The sequence below is a fragment of the Nymphaea colorata genome, chromosome 6 (assembly GCF_008831285.2).
Source record: "Nymphaea colorata isolate Beijing-Zhang1983 chromosome 6, ASM883128v2, whole genome shotgun sequence".
In the NCBI taxonomy this organism is placed as follows: domain Eukaryota; kingdom Viridiplantae; phylum Streptophyta; class Magnoliopsida; order Nymphaeales; family Nymphaeaceae; genus Nymphaea; species Nymphaea colorata.
In genome coordinates, this window is record NC_045143.1 from 17,280,345 (window position 1) to 17,305,815 (window position 25,471).

Below are 25,471 nucleotides of genomic sequence, written 5' to 3' on the forward strand. Positions count from 1 at the left end.
ATTTGAAATTTTGAGAGCATACATGGGCTGCATACAATCCTTAAATTGAGGAGGGGTAGGATAAATTGAAATGAATGAGGTTCATGAAATCTCCTCAATGTACACTACATGATGTCGGTATGCATTTTTGTGAGTTTAATTTTTTTTTTTTTTTTTTTTTGTGCAATTGATGTCCGACATTGGTGAAAATAACTCATATATGATCCAAATAAGTCTTTAGACAAACAATGACGGGTCCCACCGAGTGTGCCATCTGTTCGCACCCCACTCCCTTTTCAAGAAGGTCGAAATGCGAGTCAGCAAAATTCTTTTAAAATTTGGGTTTTGAGAAAATTTTCAAGAGAAAGGGATCCGCTCGTCGGTACGAGGTCCAACCGTTCCTGCCGCCTTTAACAGGGGTAATTAGACCAAGGACTAAGGATCATTTGGATCATATACGAGTTATTGATGTAAGTCCTATATGCTTATGCATTGAGGTTTTGGATTCAAGAACCGAAATTCATTTTTTGAATAAATGAATTTGAATATTGGGGGTTTTCAAGTTGGTTTAAAAACCTTTGTTTTGGTGTTATTTGAAACACATAATTCATGAGGATTTTTGAAGATTTGGAATTGAGTTCTTTGTTGTGAACTCTAGATGATGATGATCATCTTATGATAAAAATTGATTTTGAACTCTTCTTTTGTCAAATCATGTGATTTGTAGAATTCATTCCTTTGAAAGAACATGGGTTCCAAATTGTTAGAAAACATGTTGTTTTTCAAATGCACTTTGGCCAAAAGATTATGAATGCATTGCTTGTGTTTTCTTTTGAAGTTAAGTGAAGTTTACAAATTCTCATTGCAATATGACTTGATCATTTTTTGCAACTTAAATTTGAATCACTTAATTTCTTGAGAATGTGCATGTGGTGCCATTGATTTTGAGTGAAAGTGAATGCATGAAACGAGAATGGAAACTATATGGAAAATTCATTCTTCTCTCTCTCATAATCCATCAAGATTCATTCATATGAAACATACATTCTTCACTCCCTCATAATATCTCAAAGTCCGTATTGCACGTCATACAATCTATACATGAAGATTGATTAAAATGTAGGACTTTCTCTATATGTGCTCATTATATGATTAAGCACATGAATTAGAGATGTAGTCCATAAGCTTGAGGCTTGACATAAAATTATCAAAATGATGAAAATATATAAATGATGTCAAGTTCAATCTTTGAAACGGATGGGAGACATGGATGACGTCCACTTTTGTCTCAAAATAGCTAAAAATCAGACCTTGTGTTGATTTAAATAGCTGAAAATTGTGGACATTGATTCCAATAAGGACTTGTTTCTTAGATAGAAACAATGAGTTTTTCAAATCTATTCAAATTCCAGATTTCGTAGTAATGAAATCATCAACTCCTTTGGATGATTCTAGGATGGTTGGTATTTCAAATATGTAAATTTTGATATTCTTGAACCAATTCCTATGAAACATGGTCTGATTTCAACAACATACATACATCTTACGTATGGGTTTGCTGAAATTAAGTAAAAATGAAATGAAAATAATTTATAATCTTGCACTAGAAAAATCAATAAAAATGGCCCATTTCCTTAAAGACCGGTTTGGAAACATGTTCCAACCTGATTTTAAGGGAGGAATGTAATTTGTGACAAGAAATTGGATACATATATGTACATATATAACAATGTATACATATATGTACCTTACTTTTCAAAATGAAATTTTATCAAGGGACCGCATGACTCATGAATCATGATGATTCATGGCTGGGTTCTTTTATGTAGGAAGATTGAGAACTTGTTTCAAATCTTCCCTACTACCCTTGATTAATTGAATTGAAAGACATGAATCGAAATGACTGTGAATAAGAAAGAAAATAAAACAATACTCAAGCTTTCGTCCATCATTTCGCCATGCAAGGGTGGATCACATTCATAAAAACGTATTCATCCCTTATAGGCATTTTCATCATACATGGTGCAGCAAAATCACTCTCTCACCGTGGGATTCTCTCATGGTAGGAAGTTTAAAATGGTATTAAGTTGGTTCCTTTGAAAGGGACGTGGCTTTGGGGCCAATTTCAAAATTTGATACTTGGGTTCATATTTAAGAAAAAAAAAAACGACATATGTATGCATTATGCATTAACATGTACATTGAAGCGTAGGTTTCCCTTAGCTGGACATCATTCCCAGCCGTAAGCAAATGAAAATAAACCCTCCCACGAATTGTTGGAATTAAAATAAATCAACAATAAGCTAAAGTAGAAGAGAAGTGAGTTAAGATCACCTACCTTGCGGTCGGTCTTGATGTTTGTCCTTCGTCTTCACTTGTTTTCGAACCCAAGCAATCCTAAGCAAGAATCCAACCGTGGATTCAAGCTTAGCAAAGCTAGAATAAGAAATAGCTTGCTTGCTGGAATTTGGAGTGGTAAAGAGGGCTTCTCACCACGAAAATCCTAAGTAAGGGTTCACTTAAGCACCCTAACTTAGCAAAATCAATGGGGAGAATAGAAGAAAGTGAAGAAGAGAATGGGAGAAAAAGGGGAAGGGGGCTTGGACGAACCTCTTCTCTCTTCCTTGGCTTCTCCCTCCTAGCTCCTTAGCTGCAGCAATTTGATATAATGCTCCAAAATTTCGTCCTCCCCCTTGGTGGCCAAAGGGAGGTTTATATAGAGGAGGAGGTGGGTTCAACCACCTTCTTAACTCACCTTGGGAACTTGCTTAAGACCTTGGGGACTTGTAAAATGAGTTAAATAGACTTTAAAGGCTCTAATTGACCATTTCTCAGCCTATTTCCACGAGCTAGGTGGGCTGGGCTAGGTTTGGTCAACTTGGGTTCAGACCTAGGTGACCATTTTGACCAAAATTTTGGACGAAAATGCCCTTGCACAGGGTTTTGCCCTTATTTTGTACTATTTATTTATTTTTTGTTTGAAATCGAGCTTATAAGGTTAAAACCTAGTTACTAAGCTCCAAATGCCATTGAATTATATAATTAAATTTAAATTTTAATAAAATTTAAAAATTTTATCAAATTTGGTTCGAAAAGGGTATTTTCGTCCAAAACTTGATTGAAAATGGATTTCAACTGAATCAAACTTTCACTTGAGAAATTCAATTTAAATTTGGTATTTGATTCATGCATTTGACAAATTCAAATGTTTATTTGCCTTTCATAAACCATTTTAGGTTTTTTAATCTTAAGTTGACTGCAGAAGGGCAAAATTGTCCAAATTGATCAATTTCGACCAATTGACCAAAGTCAAAGCTCATTTGCAAGTAGTTTGACTTTATTTGAGGTAATTTGATAAATTTGGGTCAAGAAAGCTCTTAATTGAGCTAAATTGTACTTTGACTGAGTTTAGTCAAAGTGGGTTTGGTTCGGTCAAAGTCTATTTTCGTCCATTAATTGGATCATGAGACAGACTTACGTTTTGACTATGTTGAGCCCATTGTGACCGAACCTAGCTGGAATTGGCACCACATTTGAGTGCACCCGGGTCAAACCTACTTGGATTAAGTAGGTTAGGTGAGTTTGACCAGTCTAGTAATTGCTTCCTTGGAAATTATTTTTTTCTTTAAGGAGGATCTGGTTAAAGAAGAGAGAGAGACATAAATGTCTCTCTTTTCCTAGGTTTCTCCTTTATTTCTTCTTGAAAATGACTTTTCTTCAATTAATTTGAGAGAAAATATTTATTTATTATTTTTTTTTGACATGGAGGGGGGCATGGCCCCTGGGGAGGGCTCTTGACCACACGGGCTAGGTGGGGCCCACACGTGGGTCCCACGTAGCATTTTAGACTGAATTAGATCCAATTCTTGGATCTAAGTCAAAATTTGCATTTTGCAATTGGATTTGGATTTCAAATGACATTTGCAATTGAATTTGGACTCGTAATCCTGCATTGGGATTCGTGTATCGGGTTAAATTCACGATTTGAATCTAATTGTTCTTTAGATTCGAAATTGGCTTTGAAATTGCAAATTTTCACAATTCTTTTGTGAAATTTTCACATTGCTTCAATTTTGATGTGGAAAAATTTGGGGTGTTAACAATCAGTGTCCAGTATGAGTCTTTCAGGTGGTGAAACACACTTGAAAAGTCAATAGAGTACAAGCATTTCAAGATGGTGATGAGCTCAAGGTGAATGATAGCAAAGGAACTCTGGAACTCTATGGGAAATGGCAAACTGAATTGTTATGTCTACCTCATGATGGTATAGTGCCAAAAGTATTGTTTCTCTTCTATATTTAAAGGGTTGGAGATTCTTCCTGTTTGGTTTAGAACTTCTGATGGGGCCTTTTAGTTTATGAGAATTAGACAGTGTTTGTAGTAAGCAAAGATAGAATATCTATGCTTCTGCAAAGAGTTGAATATAATGGATTAGCTTTTCTGTTGCATGTGGGCATGTGGTATTGTGAGGGCCCTGAAAAAAGTAAGTGGTTAAACTTTCTAATATTAGATTAGCATCTAGCAAGTTTTTTTTTTCTTCATTTTGTTTTGCATCTGATATTCAAATAGTCTTATTTTCAGGCTTTGCCATCAGAATTGGCTCCAAAGATGCGAAATAATTGTTTGCACTACTACAAACATTGTTATTTGGCCATTGCAAATAGCCACAAAGTCGTTGCGAATAACATCATAGGCAATGACCCTCACCGTAGGGGATAATCCAGGCTGCCGTTGCCAATAATGTTATTGGCAATACTTGCCACTTTGTTGGCGAGGGTGGAAGTTGTTGGCAATATGGTCTGTTACGTGGAAATGGTATGTTTAGTAGTGACTATTGTCACCGCTACAGGCCCCTCCATTTTTCAAGGAAAAAAAAAAAAACTTAAGGGTTTCTCCCTCCAACGGATGGATGGAGCACAGTTAAGAAGTAATAATGATGACCTGCAACAATCCCCATTAGATGTGGAAGCAAAGGAGATCCAAAGATGACGTCCAACGCTAGTACTATCCAGGGCAGATAAAAAGCCTGCATGACCACATTTTGTTACGTGAGCATTTTCCTAGAAAAAAAACATATGCAGATGGAAGTTGATGGGTTCTCAAAATTAGCTAACAGGTACACACCATGGCCAAATAACGTACTTTAACAATCTAAGGAACTAGTTTTTTCAGTACCTTTAGAGTAACAAGGCCATATATGTTAATTTGACCATTTAGATATGCTCTACTCCATACATACAAAAGCATGAAAACCAGTGATACTCCTAGGAAAAATGGCATCATCTGCAGAACAATGGAAAATGCCTGAAACATTAACATTAGAGAGTTAGTAGTCTAATAGGCTTAAGCTTCCACAATGGAGAGGACATATTTCAGAAGGACAACTTGAACATCAATTTCAAAATTGAAATATACTAGAGAACAAAAGAAAAAGCACAAGCCATCAACCAACTGGCTCCAAAGATTATCATCCATAAAAATTCAGCAGTTGGCATAGCAAAGGGCCCTTGTTCCAGTTGGACTTGATATCTAGCTATGAGTCGTGTAAAATTAAATTCTTTTAGAGCTTTCTAACAGATGCTGGACAATTAAAACTTTAAAGCTAAAGCAACAAGAACCTTTTTTATACCCTCAACTAATACTTGATTATCTATAGACAACTTACATCATCGAGATGATTCCATAATTAATAGTGAACTTAACAAGGAATAAAAAATTTGTAATGACCCTCCATATCTGCAAAAAAATTAAAATAACTCATTAAAGTGGCAAAAAAGGTTTTGCAAGTTGAGACATTCAAGAAATAACACAAAAAACTCCATATAAGGAATATTTCTAGTATGAAACCATTAACCAAAAAATGTCTTTGCTTTTTCCTTTCCATTCAACCTCTCATTTTTGCACTCTAAATGTGACCCAAATTAATCTAAATCATATATTCTAATAAGTCAGAAGCCAAAAAGGTACCATACGCCGAAACCCCCAAACATTTAGAGATACCTGAAAGCATTGAAGCACTTCACTATATATTAGAGCAATATAGTAAGGATTAACCAAGCCAAGATGAAACACAGTTGTTGTCAACGCGCATATGGTTCCATAAGTTTTGCTTACTTGTAGAACTGATGCTAGTACCTGGATCACAACATTAACAAAAAGTGTTGAGTGTTAATGTTGGCCAAACTTAGTGGCTATCCAAATGAAGGCTCTGCTTATGTGCCATAAAAGAGATGTTAAACTTTGTTTGGAAAAGTAATATGAATCGATAGACATATCTCTACATAAATAAAATGCACTGGACACAACTTGACACAACTCTGAGAATGCTCACTTTTTCCCCAATGGTAGCACGAAAAGATCATTTTGCACCATTTATAACTTTCATAGATTTTTTGGCAAGTCATCCATTGAAGAAGAATAAAATTAATTCAAATCACTAGGTTCACATATTGCTAGTTTGTGAATGCTTGTCGTAAAAGTAAGGGTTAAAACAAGTCTCAGGCAAAACAAACACCCATAAATGATGCATCTTCATCATCTATGGTCAAACATTGAAGGGAAAAGGAACAACATCTAAAAGAAAATCCTAAGATTTAACAATACCCATTGGTGCATAAACAATTCCAATATGAAAAATTCAAATGAATTAATACCAATTTGAATTCACATGAAGGTCCATTAACTAAATAAAGAGCGGTTGTTCTTACTGTATGATTTGTTCATAACATAACTTAAGATCTAACTATTTCTGAACAATACGAATCTAATAACACCTATTCTAATATGCCATGTATTCAAGAAAGCAACCTAATGTGTGCATATGTGTGCCTGTGGAAACATGCATTATTGTGCCATCACATACCAATGGAACTAGCACAATGTACATGCATTTATGTGTGTGCAAGCGTAAATTTAACATGCATTATTGCAACATCATGAATCAGCTCAAGTTTGACCTTTCAACTGAAAAAATGTGACCTTATGGAGTTATGATTCATATCAACTAAGCTTCATTCAAGAAAGCTTTAGCATGAGGAGGAGGCTTCCCAAAGAGACATCTTCAACACCTTGGAGCTTCATTCAAGAAAGCTTTAGCATCATACGGAGAAGGAGACTCATTTTCTAAGACACATTAGAGGTATGTAATTAATATCCCAATCATTTTCTTTTTCTTTCCTTTTCCCTTCTTCATCCCTCATGGCCTTACAAGATAGCTCTCAAATCTCTTCTTCGGAGTCAAGAGCTATACTTGAGCACACCGGATGCATGAGAAGGTGAAACAAGATTTCATTCTAGGATCGAAATATGTTTTTATCTTATCTTGAATGTGTGCTTTGTTTTAAGATGTTGTTTATGCATAGTTGATTGTTTTTTTTATGCAAATGAACGGTAAGAATGAGTGCTTGGATCAGGATTTTTTTTATTATTATGTTGATTTTTTATGTTGAGATTTGCCCAACCCAGGAAAACCTCTTTCGAATGTGTATATCTTAAAGTGCATCTCCATAACATTCTTACGATTAGCATTTTGAATCACCCGGTTAGGGATCTCAATGAGAGTTTTTTACGTTATTATCTTTCTTTTTGTGTGTGCTTGATTTTCTCTCATACCTAATGGTAGGAGAAATAAATTTTCTTGTAATAGATGAAATGGTTATTGTTTTATGTAAAAAAATATTTGAAATCATGTTTTTAAAAGAATTTCAAAAATAAGAACCTTCTTCAATGAGACCTTGGAGACTTAGCTAGGCTCTTGCATGAGCTCAAGTTCCTCTCAGCTTACATAGAAAAATTAAAATTGGAAATGCTTCAACTAATCTCTTGATTTTCATATATGTATATGTGTATATATATGTTGTATAGATATACACGTACATGAATATCTCTCTTTATCCTTCTTTCTCTATGATTTAACATATTGTTTTATAGGTTTTCATATACATATATGCATAAATAAGTATATATGTGTATTCCACTTTCTCTCTCTAAATCTTCTTCTCTCTCTCTTTCTCTTAGATTTAAGACCCTCCTTTTATAAATTTTCATATACACACATACATATATCTCCTTCTCTCTCTTTAAAATATTTCTTTCGTCATTTTTTAAACCTCTTTCTCTTTCTCTTTCTCTTCCTCCCTATTCCTTTTGGCTTAAAATTTTTGCTTTTCTTTCTTCCATTCTATTAAATATTTCTTTTCTAAGATCTATCGGTTTAATTTCTATTTATCGACTTCACTAAAGCTAAAACCCAAGTAGTGACCCAATATTAGAATCATGTTTGATGATCTACAACTCTATTTTACTTTCAAATCTTTTTTTTTTCTCTTCATGAGAATATTTAGAACAAGTATGTAAACAAATTTAAATGTATGTAATAGGATATTCTTACATGAATGATATGGTATGAATAAATAATTTTATTTCAATCATATATAATCAACGCATTCATACATTCACATTTACTTGTGGAATTCATGAATGATCGCAAATACATCTCTAAAAGAACTTAAGCAAGATGAGATGGAGCACTACCTAGATAGTAATCGAATTAAAGCAAAATCTTAAACCTACTGAAGTTCTTAATAGAACACTAAATCGATTTCAAAAAGTGATCATCAAAATGGCCATATTATCTTTCAAAGATTTTCAAATGATATTTGCAAAGACTTCTCGATTCAAAAAATCAAAATGGTCTATATTCTCAAATGATCCTTCAAAACTTTTTCATCCAAAAGTTTGAAACTTCAAATTTTCAACATTATTTCCAAACATCACACCGCATTTAAAATGAAGAAGATGTTTAAGTAAAAATGAAATGCATCAAGGATAAACGTAGCCATTGGATTGGCTACCCCCAATAAAGGCACCAAGAATGACCAATCTTTCATTTAAAAAATAAGACTATATTTCTGAAGCACTCCAAAAACCAAAATAAATTTTATGGATGCAAACAAAAACTAACTGATAAGTTTAAAAATGAAATGCATCAAGGATAAACATAGCCATTGGATTGGCTACCCCCAGTAAAGACACCAAGAATGGCCAATCTCTCATTTCAAAAATAAGACTATATTTCTGAAGCACTCCAAAAACCAAAATAAATTTTATGGATGCAAACAAAAACTAACTGATAAGTTTCACTCTTTCTTTTGCATTGTCCCTTTACATTATTATCAAAGCAACTATTTGGCCTGATGATATGAATGAAAGAGAGAGATGGCTCATGTTCTTTTGATGCAAAAATGAGCTAGCATTCTAGCTCTGCATACCTTTGCATATTGGACAGGTAAAACATAGATTTTTTTTATCTAATTGTGATGTATAGACATGCTCATTATGGTCCCATTCTGGTCCCCCTTGTTTTGCTACCATTTTTAGTTTCTTCAAATCTTCACATTATATCGTAAGGTATACTAAATTTGATTATAGGAAGCATTCCACTTATAGACCCCAAAGGTGGAAAGAAAATGAAAAAACTGCAAAATTTGGTAGTAGATATGCATCTAGTGGTATGAAATCGCATTACCAAGGGAGACAAAACCTGGTAGAGGATGAAAAAAAAAATAGGAATTTTATGATCAGTTTTTCATGCCACATAGTGTTTGTCGAGTAAGTACAATACATGTAACTACTGAAGAGAGAAGGTGAACTATAAATTAATGACTTTCTCCATGAAGGACTCATATTTAATTTAATCATGTCTTTATGAAGTTGGCAATTTCATGAGCAGACAACTAAGTCATCATTCCTTAAGAAAAATTCTCTTCATAAAAGGCACTTGATCTTGAATTGAACAATGCATAGAATTTTTCATTTCGTAATATGTGCAGAAAGCACACTTATACAACCATATCAACTATGAGTCAACACTTATAGTCGATCCATAATGGGGAGTTTAACTATTTGTTGTTTTGTTCACTGATAGTTTTTCTAAGGATAACAAGGTATAGTGTATGAAAGTAGGCCCCTTTAGTCAATCTTCAGTAATACCAAAATCCATACACTACTTGATTCTTGGATTTGTTTTCTGGTCCATTGGTAATTGGGTGATCTATATATCCTTGGCCGTGTTTTTTATGAGTTCACTATCCACATTATTAGGTAAAAAGTTCCATCTAAAGATGTACAAAACTGTTTGCATGTTCATGTCAACGTTCTTCTTGAAAGTCTTCATTTTAATTAGTTGTTCTTCTTTGTTCCTCTTTGCCTTTACTCTTTTCATGCATATGCTTAGACAAAGAAACCAACCAAATACTTTTCTGCTTTTGATTTTATAGGATTCTTGTTTTTTTCCTTTTTCTTTCACCATATTTGAAACTTTAGTCTTCTCATTCAATCTAAATTGCAACTACAAAATCATAAGAATGAGCGGCTTAATTTTAGAATCTCTCAACATTCACCAGTCTTGGTCCTCGAGATCATTTGCAGCATTGTGCTGGAGGACTGGTGGGATTGTCGATGGGCCAAATGCTGCACATGTAACATGAACAACCATATATAGATGGGGAGGAAGGTTCAATGACCTATTTGAAGAGCATTCCTATGATATGCTTCATGAAGTTTTGGTAAATAAAGTTTCCATATTTGCTATTGACTTGCAAGTAAGTTTGTGTTTGCAACCCCAAAAATCCATTTTCGTTTTTTAAGTGCTTTATAATTTATTTTTTTTTTAAATAAGAGGAGAAAGGGACTCACCCGTCTGTACAAGGATTGACCATTCTCGGCACCTTTACCAGGGGCAACCAATCCAAGGGCTATGTTTATTCTTGATGCATTTTATTTTGGCTGAAACATCTTTTTATTCTAAATGTGGTGTGATGTTTGCAAAAATGTTGAAGATTTTGATGTTTCAAATTTTTGAAAAAGTTTTAAAGAATCATTTGAGAATATAAAACATTTTGATTTGGGAAATTTTGAATTGAGAAACTTTACAAATATCATTTGGAAACCTTTAACGATCACTTTTTGAAGCCACTTTAATGTTCTCTTAAGACTTTAAGTAGGTTTGAGATTTTGCTCTAATTCAATTACTACCAAACTAGATGTCAATATTATTTTGATTAAGTTCTTTTAGAGATGTGCTTGTGATCATTCATGATGTCATGTGAATGTGGATGTATGAATTCATTAACCCTATATGATTAGAAGCAAATCATTCATTCCTACTATAACATTCATTAAAAGCATTCCTACCATCACATACATCTAAGTTTCCTGTTTTTATTTATAAGATTGTCATGAATATTTTTGGGGCCGTTTGATGACAAAGAAATCTGGAATTGAAAAAACATTTCTGGAAATAAGTTTTCTGGAATAAAGGAATGGGAAAAATGTTTATGATTCTCATTTTGATGTGCGTGTGTTGATTGTAAATTTATTTCTTAGTTTGATGAAAAAGAAATATATTTCTAGGTTTAGTGGAATGCATCTGGTTCTTGGTGTTCGTTTGACGATCCTTTTTTTTCTTAGATTTTTTCATTTTGCTCAATTGTTTGTTACCTTGAGTGCTTCTACTATTCAAATTGCATTAGACTATACTGACAGGTGATATCGCCATTGACGTGGTATTGCCGACTGGACACTGTAGAAGGGAAGGGTAACCAAAATGGAGTTCGATTGACGTTCATAGTGAAGAACAAGATATGGGCTGAGAGGTATTATGGGACGTATAATGAAATTCTCAACTTTTTCTCCCTGAAAGAGTAGACAACAAAGTGTAGTTTAGCTCTTGACGATAATTGGAGTGCATGATTTTTCTAGAGATCCAAGAAGGTTGCTGGTGGAACGATTGAGGTAGGTTTCTTATGTTGTTTTAGTCTTCAAGGAAATTGAAAATGCTGTTATATGTTGGTGTGGGATAATACATGATATATTTATATATGTTGAAGACAGAAAAGAAACCATGAAAGATCCCCAAAACAGATAATGACCATCTTGGCTTTTCAGGTTCAGCAAAAGAATCCCCATCCACAATTTCACAGAATCCTTATTTGTTGGTATATTGTTTAATATCTCTTAAGCAAGGGACAGGGAAATGGAGTTCATCAACTATAAATATTTAAAGGGAATTAATTTTCCGAACAAAGAAGATTGGATGATCATGTCAAATAATCCCTCAAGAACTCGCCATAAATTATGACATGAAAGATCACCTAATCCATTTGAAGAAGGAATTGACTTAAAAGATGCACTATAAACCCAAATAATTTGCTTTCAGCTAAGTGGAACTTACAAGGCCATAATTACAAGAAATAGATTCAACAATGTCTGCCGCAGTTTTCTTAGATCAGAAGATCTATACATACCACTGGAAAACAATTAGAAAGCAGTAAGCTACTTGGTCTACTCAGGAAGAGTATGTTCGAAAGCACGCAATGCATGTTGTACTAATCTTGGTGAGAACCTAATGTGATATGACTCATAAAGAAAGCTAGAAGCCAATTTAGTAACAGCTAGCCAAAAACTATTAGATGCGTCTTACATCACATACCTAGAGCCGTTCATTGGTTTTCAAACCTGAAGAAAATGAAGAGTTAAGTCTGGTAATAGAACCTCAAGAACATGTTTAAGGCTGGGCACAACTATAACTACAGTAGAGAGGCAATGGAGCGAGAGAGACGGAAGGGATCGCGCTGAGTTGTAGACTCAATGCTTGAAATAGCTGCTACCAAAGGCAGGGAACAAATTAAGGCAGGGAACGTGTAGTGAAAAATAGAAATCATAACACAAGTGCCAATCCAATCACAAAATTAGGCAAAAGAGCTCTCGAAGAAGATTCATCAGGAAGGAAAACAAAAATAGACAAGAAGATGTAAGAGGAGGTGGATCTCGTGAAAACCCTACCCATTTGATTTTCAGCCCTTGCAAGGAGTTGATGATGTTTCTTGAGGCAACTTTTCCAGATCCACTGAAAATCGAGCAACAAGTCTATGTTATGATGATGGAGAGAGGAATGCATAGTCAGTGGATCACCAGGAACAGAGGGAGAGAGAGAGAGAGAGAGAGAGGATTACTTACACAGCAAGAGAATGAGAGGGTGAGAGGGACGACGGATGCATCTGAGGCAGCAGCAACGAAGGAAGGCAGCAACAGCAGGAGCAGCATTCCTCTCTCTCTCGTGGGTGGGGTGAAGCAGCTGAGGACAAGAAGATGGCCTTTGCATGCCCTAACGGGCAAAAAAAAAAACAGAAAATATCTTTCCACCTCTCACGGTGGAAAGATGTTTCCGGAAATTTTTTTCTGAAATGTCTTCAACGTTACAAAAAATATTTGCACATTTGATGAAATGGAAATATTTTAAATATTTAAAACATATTTCTTGTTCAACAGTATATTTCCAGTGAATCAAACGAGCCCTTTATGAAAATAGAAAAGTTTTTGAAAATGGAATAGGGTTCTAAACCATCAAGTATGATTCCAATATTGGGTCATTACTTGAGTTTTAGTTTCGGTGAAGTCGGCAAATGAAAAGTTAAAACCTTAGATCTTAGGAAAAAAAATATTCAAAACAATGGAAAAGAGAAAAGACTTTAATCCGAGAGGAATAAGGAAAGAGAGAAATAGATTTTGAAATTCACAAAATAAAAGGTTTATAAAAGGGAGAGATATACATATTCTTATATACGTATATATATATATATATATATATATATATATATATATATATGTATATATATATATATGAAAAAGAGAGAGATTTTAGAGAGAGAAAAAGTGGAACACATGTATATACATTCATTTATACATGTACATATATGAGAATTTGTAAAAGAGTATGCTAAATCATAAAGACAGAAAGACAAAGAGAGAGAGTCATGTGCAGTATAGTATATAACATGTATATACGCATATGTTTTTATGAGATTTGAAATCAAGAAATAAGTTAAAAATATATTACTTCAATTTTTTTATGTAGGCTGGAGAGGAACTTAAGTCATGCAAAAGCATAGGCTAAGTCTCCAAGGCCTCATTAAAGAGGGTTCTTGTTTTCGAAAATCTTTTAGAAAACATGATTCTAAGTATTTTTATATGTGTCGTTTATTACAAGAAAATATATTTCTCCTACGTTGGGTATGGAAGAAAATCAAACACACATGCAATGGAGAAGAATGTAATAAAACATTCATTGGAGTTCCTAACTGGGTGATTAAGAGAGGAATTAAACATGAAAATGTCATGAAGATGCATTTTAACAAGTACATATTCATGAAGGGTTTTTCTCGGGTTAGAGGAATCTCAAGCTCAAAATCAATATAATAATGAAAAAATCTCAACCCAAACACTCATTCTCACTGTTCATTCACTCATTAATTAAGAAAAACTATCAAGCATGGACATCATCTCAAGCATGGACATCATCTCAAGCATAGATGATGAACAAAGCAACATAACAAAAATATTTTGAAAATAAATAAAGAAACAAAATTTATTTCGCCTTGCACATGCTCTCAATGCATTCAAGAGTAGCTCTCGACTCTAGATAGGAAATTTTTAGAGCTATCTTGCACTGCCATGGGGAGGTGGCAAGAGGAATGAAAATAAATGAAAACAAATAGAGGACTACATACCTAAAATATAGATGATATTAGGAACAAGTCTCTTTCTTCTCATGATTCTAGAGTTTCCTTGGGTGATGCTCCAAAATAATAAAGGTATCCAAGAGATCTCCTTGTGCTCCTTTGAAGGATTGGAACTTAGAGAAACTTGCTCCCAAGGTTGGAGAAGAAGAAGAAGAGAAGAAGAGAGAAATGGAGAGAGAGCAAAGGAAAACTTTAAATCTTCAGATAAGAAAACAATAGAAGTTCCCCAAGGGTTAGCACATGCCCAAAAGAGAAGATTATGAGGGTATTTCTAAATAGTTTTGGAGTCAAAACTCAAATTTTGAATTTTTTTAATTTAACAACATTTTTATGCAAATTTCAAGTATTTTTGAATGATTTTTTATTTTTTTTAAATATGTTTTGACCAAGTGGGATTGGCCATTAGCCATGCAAATACCCCTTTGGGGTGTGGACAGGGCTAATGCCCACCCAACATAGCCAAACCCTCCCTCCCAAAGGGGTCATTTTAGCCAAAAATGGGGCCTACACTATTCGTAGCAAAAAGTGGGTTCACTATTCTCATCCCCTTGTCACTTATTGGTTAAATAAAAGTTTTTTAATAAATGGCTACCCAAGCTCAAGCCAAATCTTGGATCGAGAGTTCGAGCTTCTTAGCTCAAGCTTTGAATCAAGTTTGAGCCAGCTCGAACTGTAGATATTGAGAAACTAGGCTATCTTGGGCTGACCCAGCTTGGCTCAAACTCGGCCTGTAGGTTACCCCTCTCATGTTCATACGGAAATTATCACATCTAGTTCGTGTTAATAAAGTTTGAATTCCGATCCAAAATGGAACTTAACATACGAGCTACTTGAACTACAGTGAATTTGAGTTTGAATCCATCCATGCCAAACCAGAGGCGGCGGCTCTGATCTTCATGTTTTAGAAAGGGCAGTTCTGTCATGTATTCTCCATTCTGAGTTTATCCTCAACAACGAACCCTCAAAACTCTGTAACATAATTCATACAACTTTGATGGAACCCACAAAATTAAGTAACCGCCCCCACATAAATTGCCTTCTTTATGTATAAATACCTCCTTTAATTTTTACTTATTGATTTATAGAGACTTCCCTTGAAGTTTAAAATTTAAACTTTGGTGCTCATTGGACAGAAATTTGAACCCCATAGATGCATGGTTGTGGAGTGGAGACAAACAAACGGAAAAAATTCCTGCATCCTGACGATGAGCGGTTGAGATTCTCTGCCCGCCATTTTGTGGTCTCTCGGAAAAAGAAAACCGTGTACGTCGAGACAGGCGGTGTGGTGGGGAGTCAAATATCACGAGCAAGCAAAAGAAATCTTTAACAGCTGTGGCCCTGTTTTGAGAACATGTGGGCCGGGAGAGGAGACATACCGATGGCATCGGACCGTCACTGTAGCTCAAGGTCGACCCGGCACTGAGCGGGTTTGGTCGGATTAAAATAAAATATATACTTTTAAATATAAAATAATATAATTAATCATAACAAAATGTATATTATTTAAAAATAAAATAATATTTAAAAAATGTATTAAATTGAATCGCGCTTCGTCGGGCCAACTAAGGCGGACTCGGTAAGTTACCGGATCGAGTCAACTCAGTGCTGTTTTTTAGATGGACCCGTTGCCCAGCGTTACTCACCTTTACTTCCGCATGTCATGAGCTCAATTTCAAGGAAAACGAAAATGGGATCCATTAATGAAGCGCGTAAGCTGGCCGCCTTTAGAAAATTTTGTCGAAAGCGGGCGCCAGAGAGACAGAGACGGAGATTATAAAGTGGGGAGTAGCTTCTGGTCTACCTTCATCCACGAGCTGAGCAGTCTGCAACAAGGGAGTTTGGAAATGCCTCGCCTTTTCGTCTTCCTTTTGTTCTCCCTCTCCATCACCGTCGCCTCTGCTTCCAGGTGGCGATGCCTTCCCGAAGATGCGCAGGTTGTGAACGAGATCTTCGCCGCCCTCAACCGGACGACCTTCACCGGTGACTGCTGCCACCTATTCAGCATGATCCAGTGCAATCCAAACACCAGCAGCGTGACGAGCTTCAGCCTCTTCGGCGATGACTTTAATGGCCCGATTCCGGCAGCCATCGCCAAGTTCCCCAATTTGCAGTTTCTCAGCATCCATAAGATGCCGAATCTTCATGGAGGAATCCCACCATCCTTCGCCAGCCTCACCAAGCTCACCTACTTTCGCATCACCTGGACGAACGTCTCCGGCCCCATACCAAGTTGGTTGAATCGACTGACCAACCTGGGGGGTTTGGACCTGTCCTACAACCAGTTCAGTGGCTCCATTCCCCCAACCCTTGCTGATCTTCCCAGTCTCACATGGCTGCATTTGGACCGCAACAAGCTGACCGGTCCCATACCCGAGTCCTTCGGCCAGTTCCGAGGCGCCAACCCTTCGATCTTCCTCTCTCACAATAGCCTTTCCGGCCCCATACCCAAGTCTCTTGGCCGTGTCGATTTCTCCACCATCGATCTCGATAGGAATCTGCTAGTCGGCGACCCATCTCACCTCTTCAACAATCGATCCAAGTCACTGAGCACCTTGATTCTCTCCCGGAATCTCTTCGATTTCGACCTGACCGGTGTCACCTTCCCGTCCGGCTTGCAGATCTTGGATTTCTCACATAACATGATAGGGGGAAGCATCCCCACGGAAATTACGAGCCTCGCTAACCTGCAGCAGTTCAACGTGAGCTACAACAGGCTGTGCGGGAGGATCCCCCAAGGTGGGAACATGCAGAAGTTCGATAGTTCGTCCTATATGCACAACCGCTGCCTCTGTGGACCGCCGCTCTCTGCTAAATTATGTTGAAATCTGTTTTACTCAACCCTCTGAGCTTGCCCACTCAATAAATGCAGCTCTGTTTTCTCTGGTTTGGTTAACTTAAGAATAGCATTTCGGAAATTAATTCCGTGTAAGTTCGGAAAATCGTGTTTTCTCTTCTGGGATGTCGAAGAAATCACTTAAACGATGTATGTATATCACGACATTATTTTGTCATTCTCTTGGTGGTTATTCTTTACTTTCTAGTTAAAATGAAAACGTTTTTTCTTGTGAAACCAGACAATTTTAAGTCTCGGGATCAAGGAAAAACAGAGGAACAGCTCAAAACGAAAATCTGAAAAGCCAAAATGTTACTGCAGAACTGGAGAAGTACGCAGGAAACAGAGCAGGACAAGTCGAGAGACAGAGACAGAGACAGAGACAGAGACAGAGAGAGCGACTTCATGGAGTCAAAAATGCATTTATGTATCAAGTTGGGATATTTCGCGTGGGAGACGGAAACAGCCCAGAATTTACTCTTTTTAGAGGCTGGGCTTTCGATTGTTGTGACTTCCAAGAGCTCCATCGATTAATGCCTCCATCAGTTTTCTCCATCGATTAGATATCTCCATACATAATTGTCGTTTTCAGTTAAAGCTACAACTGACGCAATTTTTGCCTTCGTTGCGAGTGAAATTAGCTTTTATAGCTAGTTGCTTTTGCAAGCAGAGGCAGCTCCTGAGAAAAGTAGCAGAGCAAAGGAAAAACAGGCAGCAGCTTAGGCGTAAAACAGAGACACACCAGCAAATTTTAAAAAACCGATGTATACGCATAAGAAAATCGTCCTTTTCTTTCATTAAAAATGAGAGGTATCTATTCAATGACTCAGGATTAGGGCAGAATTATGGCAAGAGAAGCTTATTGTTCCCTTTATTATAATAATTACCAAAAAATCACAAGAAAAATCAATGGTGAAAATCCTTTTTTGTGCACTCAAATCCCCACCGCGTGGGAACATATCTGCAACAGAATTGATATATGCCTCATAAGAAAGAAAATATTTGAAGCCAAAGTATCCGGATTCTTCTAATTTTAGGCTTTAACACCCCCTCCTTGAACTGGAGGGTGAGATCACCTACACTCAGTTTGGATTTGAGAATGCAAATTGATCCTTATTTAAAGACTTGGTAAATATATCCACCAACTACAAGTGTGACGGAACATGCTAAATATTAATCATTCCAGTTGTAACCACATTACACACCAGGTGACAGTTGATTTTGACATGCTTGGTGTGTACATTCCAAACAGGATTCGCTGAAATTTGTATAGTAGATTTGTTATCATTAAACAAGGTGATTGGATGAGGAACAACAACTGGAAATCTGCCAACAGTGCTTTTGGCCAAACTATTTTGCATTCAATGTCTACTATAGTTTTGTACTCAGCTTTTTGCATTTGTCAATTTTGTAATTCAGCAAGAGGTTTATTTACAAAATTGGTGAGCTGGTGAGAGGAAGGAAGATGCTGAACCAATAATTTTCCCCTTGTAACATGATCTCAAACAAAGAGTGAATCGATCTCAATATGTTTGCTTTTCTGGAGTAGAATGGAATTGGCAGACAAGCATGTAGCGCTCACATTGTCACACCAAATGACTGAAGCACAAGTGATTTGAATTCCAAGTTCCCCAAGAAGAGATCATAATTAGAGAAGTTCAGCAGCATTGTTGGCAACAGCCCTATATTCAGCCTCTGTAAATGAACAAAAAACAATAGGTTGCTTTTGGAACTCCAAACGATCTAATTAGGTCCGAGATAAATTGTATAGGCTCCAGTAGATTTTCGATCATCAGAGCAACGGCCCAGTCTCAATCAGAATAGGCATTTAGCTCCCATTTGAACTTGGGAAGGAGAAGACCATACTGCAAGGTACCCTTTAGGTAGCAGAGAATGCGCTCGACTGCAATCCAATGGTCAAGTGTCGGTGCTTGCATAAATTGGCGGGCCTTATTAACAGCAAAGGCAAGATTGAGAGAGAGAGAGAGAGAGAGAGAAATATTGAAGTGCACCCACTGTTTGCCTATATTGTGTGGTGTCCAGAAAATGAGCGCCCACCTTAGTTAATGCTGTGGTTGTTGACGTGGGAGTGGAGATAGGCTTAACCCCAACAATTTTTGCTCATCTCAAAAGAATATTTATACTGCATTAAGAATAAGCTGTGTGAAGACTGAATAGCTTGGACTCTGAGAAAATAGTGGAGAGGCCTTAGATCCTTGAGAGCAAATTCCTTGTTGAGTGTATTGATCAGACGTTACATAAAGAATTGGATGTCCGGATGTCATCTACATATATTGTCATATAGATCTTAAATTGCCACCCATTAAGAACAAATTATGAAATGTCTGTGGTGGCCATTTGCAATCCACTTGAATGAGAGCACAATTCAACTCTTGATGCCAGGCTCCAGGAGTCCGTTTCAGTCCATATAAAAGCATTTTGTAAACTACAAACGCACCAGGGTGATGCTCATCTTCATACTGGTGGTTGTGCCATGAAGACTGGTTTTGTCAAGACACTATTCAAGAAAGCATTGTTAACATCTAATTGTTTAATCATCCAATCATGAGAGATGGCAAGAGAAAGCTCTGTGCAAATGGTTGTGGATTTTACTACTATGTGTCGAAGTAGTTGACCCCATCAGTTTGATAGTATTGCCTTGAACCTGTATATTGTGCTTTACTTTGTAAACCCACTTGCAACCATTGATGGGGTTGATCTGAAAGAGAAGAGACAAGCATCCAAGTTCCATTACTGCAGAGAGCCTCAACTGCTTTTTTCATGGGGTCACTCCAGTGAGCATGTTGGGCAGCCTGGTTATAGGTTTTGGGTCTTAGGTCATCGACTTTGGAATTGAGGGCAAGAGGAATAGGATACAAAGTCGACTAGTACACATTTGGTCGATGAGTCCCATCTTGGGATCGTGTGACCATTTGGTGCATACGAAGACGTCGTATAGTGGGCTGTTTACAAGAGGATGAAATGGTCTCATTAGGTTCAGGTTTTGACCCTTCAAGGCTCGGCGAGGGAGTGCCTTGGTAAATGTCGGGTTCAATGGGTGTTGATAAAGGTAATGGAATAGAAACCAGTGTGGCTTTAGGGGTTTCAATGGGTTTTTGGCTGACTGGGTATGAGCAAAAGTTGGGTCTCATTAAAAATTACATTTTGATTAACTATATATTTCTTAGTTTCATTTGAAAACAGATGAAACCCTTATGGACATTAGAATACCCAAGGAGGACACATTGTTTAAAATTTAAATTCTAGCTCGTCTTTCTAGTGGGTTGAAGGCACGAGTATATAATACAACCAAAGACACAGAGAGATGTGCAATTAGGTGGCCTCCCAAACAATACTTCATAAGTTCAAACTTATGAATCATATCTCTAACAACTTCAAAATTAGGATGACCTAGTCTCTCATGCCATCATTCCAAGGGAACATGCTCCTCATAAAGCACCAACTTCTTGTGTTTCTCAATGTCTACCGGCGTCAGCAAGTTGATCCGGTAGAGCCTTGCATGACTTGTCCCCCTAAGAATCTCTCTTGTTGTGAGCTGATCCTTAACCACATAGTTATCATGATGAAATTCAAAAACATCTTTATCCTCGTTGAAAAATCTATTAACCGACAATAAAGTGTGAACTATGTTGACAACATGTAAGATATTTTGCAAAGAAATATAATATTTAGAGACTTTGAAGAGAGCCTTACCAATGTCCTTGAGAGGAACTCCTAAGCCATTACCCATTTTGACTAAATCAAAACCTACGTAGGACTCATGCAAGGATAGATTCTCCAATATATTTGTTATTTGGTGGCTTGCCCCAAAGTCTGGGATCCAGCCGTTTCCATCCATTATATGCAGAGGAAAAGAATGATAGACAGTAGCTTCACTTCCTGTTTGATTTTGGGAATTAATATTGCCAGTGATTTGAAGCAAGTGTTGGTAGAGTGTCCTGGCTTGTCACAGTAGCGGCAAACGACTCTAGGCTTGTTGTAGTCAGTATGGCCACCTACCTCTTCCTCGTCCACAGCCACGATTAAAGTTATTGCCTCCTCGACTATATGAACCTTGACAAAAGTAAACCTCTTTAACTTCAGTTTTATATTATGTAACATTAGCCAAGGGCTGCACCATACCACCACTTGATGCATCCTTTTGATCTTTGATTTGTGTTTCTTGAATAAGAAGCAGTCCGTTCAATTCAGCTAGAGATATAGGATTCACATAAGTTGTAACAGTGCTTTAAATGGTCCATATTCTAGCGGGCGGCCTCTTAAGAGGTGCATTATCAAGTCTTCATCATCGACAGGTTTGCCAGCCTTAGCAAGCTGGTGAGCCAACATCTTGGCCTTTTATATTCATCAGTAGATAAAGTACCCTTCTTAAGAACATGTAATTGCTCTTTTAACTGCATGTTCTTTGATCGAGAATGGGCTGCGAAACACTATATGAGAGTCTTCCATAAGCCATATGAGGTATTCAATCCAATGACATGAGCATGCACAGTATCATTAAAAGACAAGATGAGTTGGTCGTTCTTCAGCCAGCCAACAACTTGAAAATCCCATGAACACCATACCTGAACTGAACAATGATTTTGATCGAATCGAAGGTGTCAAAAACTACCAAAAATTTCCCCAATGGTACTAGATAGACCCCTACCAGATGGCTAGAGTTTTCCCCCTTTTCTCTCTCTCTCTCTCTCTCTCTCTCTCTCTCTCTCTATATATATATATATATATATATATATATATATATATATATATATATATATATATATATATATCTTCCTCTCCCACTCTCTTTCTCACCATTCTTCTCTGACCAGCTCAATAGTAGTATAATTAGTTTTTAATCTCATTAATTAAATCAGTATTAATCCATTATTAAATTGTTCTAATCCTGCTTATTAACCAATTTACTAATCCACCGACTATCTTGCAGTTAAATTCCTCAAGAGTACTTTGCATTTACAAAAAAACAGCTTACCAAATTTTAAAAATTACAATTAAGTTTTCTAGAATTCTCAAAGGGACTCAGATTTTCATAAACCGGTTCTTCACCATGCGTAGTCCAATTTTAGCCAAATCAATATCATTGGAGAGCTGGTCTTGAGCTCCATCCAACCGTACCAGTCTCCTACCATCCACGAGAAAGTTGGCTACCACCAGTAACAACGTATAACAAACAACTCAAGAATATAAAGATATAGGCTCGAAAAGTGCCTGCAATATGGGGCAATACAGTTGAATAGACAAATATTGAGAACGATTTTTCGAAATATCTCTTCTCGATGAGCAAGGCTAGCTCAAGCTTAACATTTTATAAACTGAAAGAGTGTAATTTCAAAAATTTAAGAATTTGTGTTGGAAGTGAACTTCATATAGGCCCTTACTCTAGATGTACAAATTTCCAAGAACTTGAAATTTATTTTTGAAAGCACCTCTTTTCAATGAGGCTGGTGGCGCTTAACCCTTTACCAAAATGAGTCAATTTCAAAAATTCTAGAATCCTTTTGAAAGTACCTCTTCTAGAAAGGTCCAGGTTAACCGTTAACCTTAATGGTAGTACAGAGAGTGGTAGTTTTCTCTTGAGCTTGTCACTTGAATTTCACTTTATGGGGTTGGTTGCCTGCCTTAATTTTGTAGCTCTTGCAAATCGATCCTTCCTCAGGTATTCATTTTTTGTCTAAGTGAACCTTTCATACATTTTCATTTTGCACAAATTCATATTTGAAGATATACTCTTCATTTGCAGGATTCTCCAGCAAATCACACGTATATCTCGTCCCTCAACTTGGAGGGGAAATGCTTGTGCACCTCTAATATGGGCACATTGGTGGCCGATTGGATACTTCATTTATTGCCATAGCAATTTTTTGGGCCTTTTTATCTCCTCTTTTCCCATCCATCTCTTACAAGAAGAGTACTGCATGTTTCTTAAGCCTTGCATATTCTACTTACTAAAGTGATTGGCTGAGTTGAAAAATTACCCAACAAGGTTTGGTCAGAAAGATTGAAATCATTTTGTGCCTTGAACTTTAATATTGACATCGAAGAACTTCCCAGTTTTTATAATGACAAGCTTTTTCATTTTTCTCCTGCCAGGTTAATTTTGAGGCCTGGACTTGAATTCACTCTTTCTACAGAAAGAGAAGCAGCTTTTGAACTATATTTCAAAATAAATAAAGGATTTTGAAAAAGAATTGAAATCATAAGGATCTGAAACTTGTTGCATCTTAACTCTCGATTGGAAAGGATATTGAAAATAAAAATTTTCTACGTTTTCAGTTTTATTTTATTTTTCATGTTAAGAATTTGAAAGCATACGTTTCCTTGTTTTGTTTTCAATCTTTTTTGGCCCAAGAAGTCTATGTAGGTTTTTATCTTTTTGCCTAAATGGGTGAATTTCGGTTGGAATTGTCTAAATTAAGATGCTCCAAACTCTAAGGCCTCACGAGGTCACTTTGGGCCAGCTTCTTTACGACAGCCATTATTTGGTGGATAATAAGTTGAGAAAATTAGAAGCCAAGCTGTGTTTTCAAGAGATAGAAGTACCCTCAACACGCTTCTTTCTTACGTGCATTGTCGGCAGTATGAATATTGGTGCTGGACAAGTTTGCCTGAATGCTGAGCCTGAGGGTGGTGAAGAATACAACAGCACACCAAAGTCTCAAGGTGACTGACTACTTTAGGAAAAAAACAAATTGGTTCAAAGGGAAAAGGGTTATGGAACTGTCAGCTAAAGGAACTCAGATTTGTTTCACTTACTATCTAATGGAAGAACATTCAAAAGAAATTCTAAATACATGCAATTAGTCCCCTTAGAGAGGAATCATAATCATATCTCTGAAACTGCCATTACTATTGGACTCTAATCCATGTACGTTTGGAACCATATGATGTATCAACTTCACATTTCCCGTTTGTCACAAGGCAAGAGATTTTGCAATAATCGTTCAACCGACTCGTGTTATAATGAACACTCGACTAAATATTATTGATCAAGGGAAAAGGAATCACAAGAAAACAACAATTCGAAGAATTAGTGGATGGGCATTCCACTAGTTCGGCCCACTGTCTTTCTTCACCAACGAAACAGAGGCCGCCCCACCGTTTTGCGATTACATGAAAGCTCAAGCAGAAAGTAAGAAGCGAAGTTAAAGATCCTGAATGAAGAATAATAATAGTAGAGAGAGAGAGAGAGAGCATGATGCAGTGGTGACATCCCCAACAGCCGCTCCTCGTGCACAGACTAAAACTGACGGTCCATATTGAGACTTGCCAACACAAAATTTGCGAATTCAATTATTGATTGACATTATGTGACCATGTCCACATGTTTTATTGAAAGATATTTATCAACTGTGACAAGTACTATCATAAAAAAAAAAAGTAATAGTAAAATAACGTACTAAAGTAAAAAGCTAAAGGGCCAAGAAAGAACGGAGCATGGAGCAACCTCAGCAATCGACAACCACAAGAGCAAGCAGCCTCTGTTTCGAAAAGGTGGGTCGTGGGATCTTGTTGTAGAGACTGAAAAGCATTTTAATATACAAATGCTGCGACAGGCGATGCATGCATCTTGCCACCCAATTTAAATCTTTAAATGAAAAAGATATTATCGATAATTAATTAACTTAATTAGTTTTTACTAACAAGGGTGAGCCAGTCCCAACCACTAAGTTTGTGTTCGACTCGGTGACTAGATTTCAATCTCATGTACAGTTCTGACTGCAAGTCAAATTCTGACAATGATTCATTTGTCGGAGAAAGAATGAAAAGCCTAGAAAGCTAAATTTGGACTGAAAGGCTGATCCGTGACACCTCATTGGATTTGCCTTGTAGTTGGACCCAAACAAGGATCCTATTTATTAATTTTATGGATCCAATTTGGAAAAGCTAGCAAGGTCCTACCCAAAAATCCAAATGGAAAGACCAACTTTCAATATTCCAAATCTACAATATATAACCTGGATCCATATTCATAATAGTCAAAAATTGATCCATTCTACTTTATTGGATCCATTAATATATGAATATGGGCCAATACGGATACAAATCATGTATACTT

General features: G+C 36.6%; 2 protein-coding genes and 1 long non-coding RNA gene across 4 annotated transcripts; 2 read left to right on the top strand and 1 right to left on the bottom strand.

The window, feature by feature from the left end:
- Positions 1-4,099: 4,099 nt before the first annotated feature.
- Positions 4,100-11,717, top strand: LOC126410156 (uncharacterized). Its single transcript, XR_007573629.1, has 3 exons — positions 4,100-4,243; positions 6,924-7,117; positions 11,524-11,717. It is a non-coding gene; the product is annotated as an uncharacterized LOC126410156 (long non-coding RNA).
- Positions 4,561-13,574, bottom strand: LOC126410154 (derlin-1-like). 2 transcript variants are annotated; one of them, XR_007573627.1, is made up of 6 exons: positions 12,997-13,574; positions 12,823-12,886; positions 5,980-6,114; positions 5,645-5,715; positions 5,155-5,283; positions 4,561-5,005 (listed from the first exon to the last, which is right to left on the bottom strand). XR_007573627.1 is itself a non-coding variant. In XM_050078387.1 (5 exons), exons 1-5 carry the CDS (start codon positions 13,035-13,037, stop codon positions 4,862-4,864), a joined length of 513 nt encoding a protein of 170 aa, XP_049934344.1. In that variant the 5' UTR covers positions 13,038-13,574; the 3' UTR covers positions 4,561-4,861. The 2 variants fall into 2 exon arrangements, 1 of the variants encoding a protein (XP_049934344.1); XM_050078387.1 differs by lacking the exon at positions 5,645-5,715.
- A 2,669-nt stretch (positions 13,575-16,243) lies between these two features.
- LOC116256777 (polygalacturonase inhibitor-like) lies at positions 16,244-17,569 on the top strand. Its single transcript, XM_031633257.2, has one exon. The coding sequence runs from the start codon at positions 16,259-16,261 to the stop codon at positions 17,378-17,380; it is 1,122 nt and encodes a 373-aa protein (XP_031489117.1). The 5' UTR covers positions 16,244-16,258; the 3' UTR covers positions 17,381-17,569.
- Positions 17,570-25,471: the final 7,902 nt, after the last annotated feature.

What these genes read in the sequence shown, in the direction of transcription:
- LOC126410154 (XM_050078387.1), bottom strand. Translation starts at nt 13,037, where the DNA reads ATGCATCCGTCGTCCCTCTCACCCTCTCATTCTCTTGCTGT. An exon ending in AAGGGCTGAAAATCAAATGG is followed by an intron (nt 6,115 to 12,822) that starts GTAGGGTTTTCA and finishes GTTGTGATCCAG; the next exon opens with GTACTAGCATCAGTTCTACA. An exon ending in AAGTGCTTCAATGCTTTCAG is followed by an intron (nt 5,284 to 5,979) that starts GTATCTCTAAAT and finishes TTAATGTTTCAG; the next exon opens with GCATTTTCCATTGTTCTGCA.
- LOC116256777 (XM_031633257.2), top strand. Translation starts at nt 16,259, where the DNA reads ATGAAGCGCGTAAGCTGGCCGCCTTTAGAAAATTTTGTCGAAAGCGGG.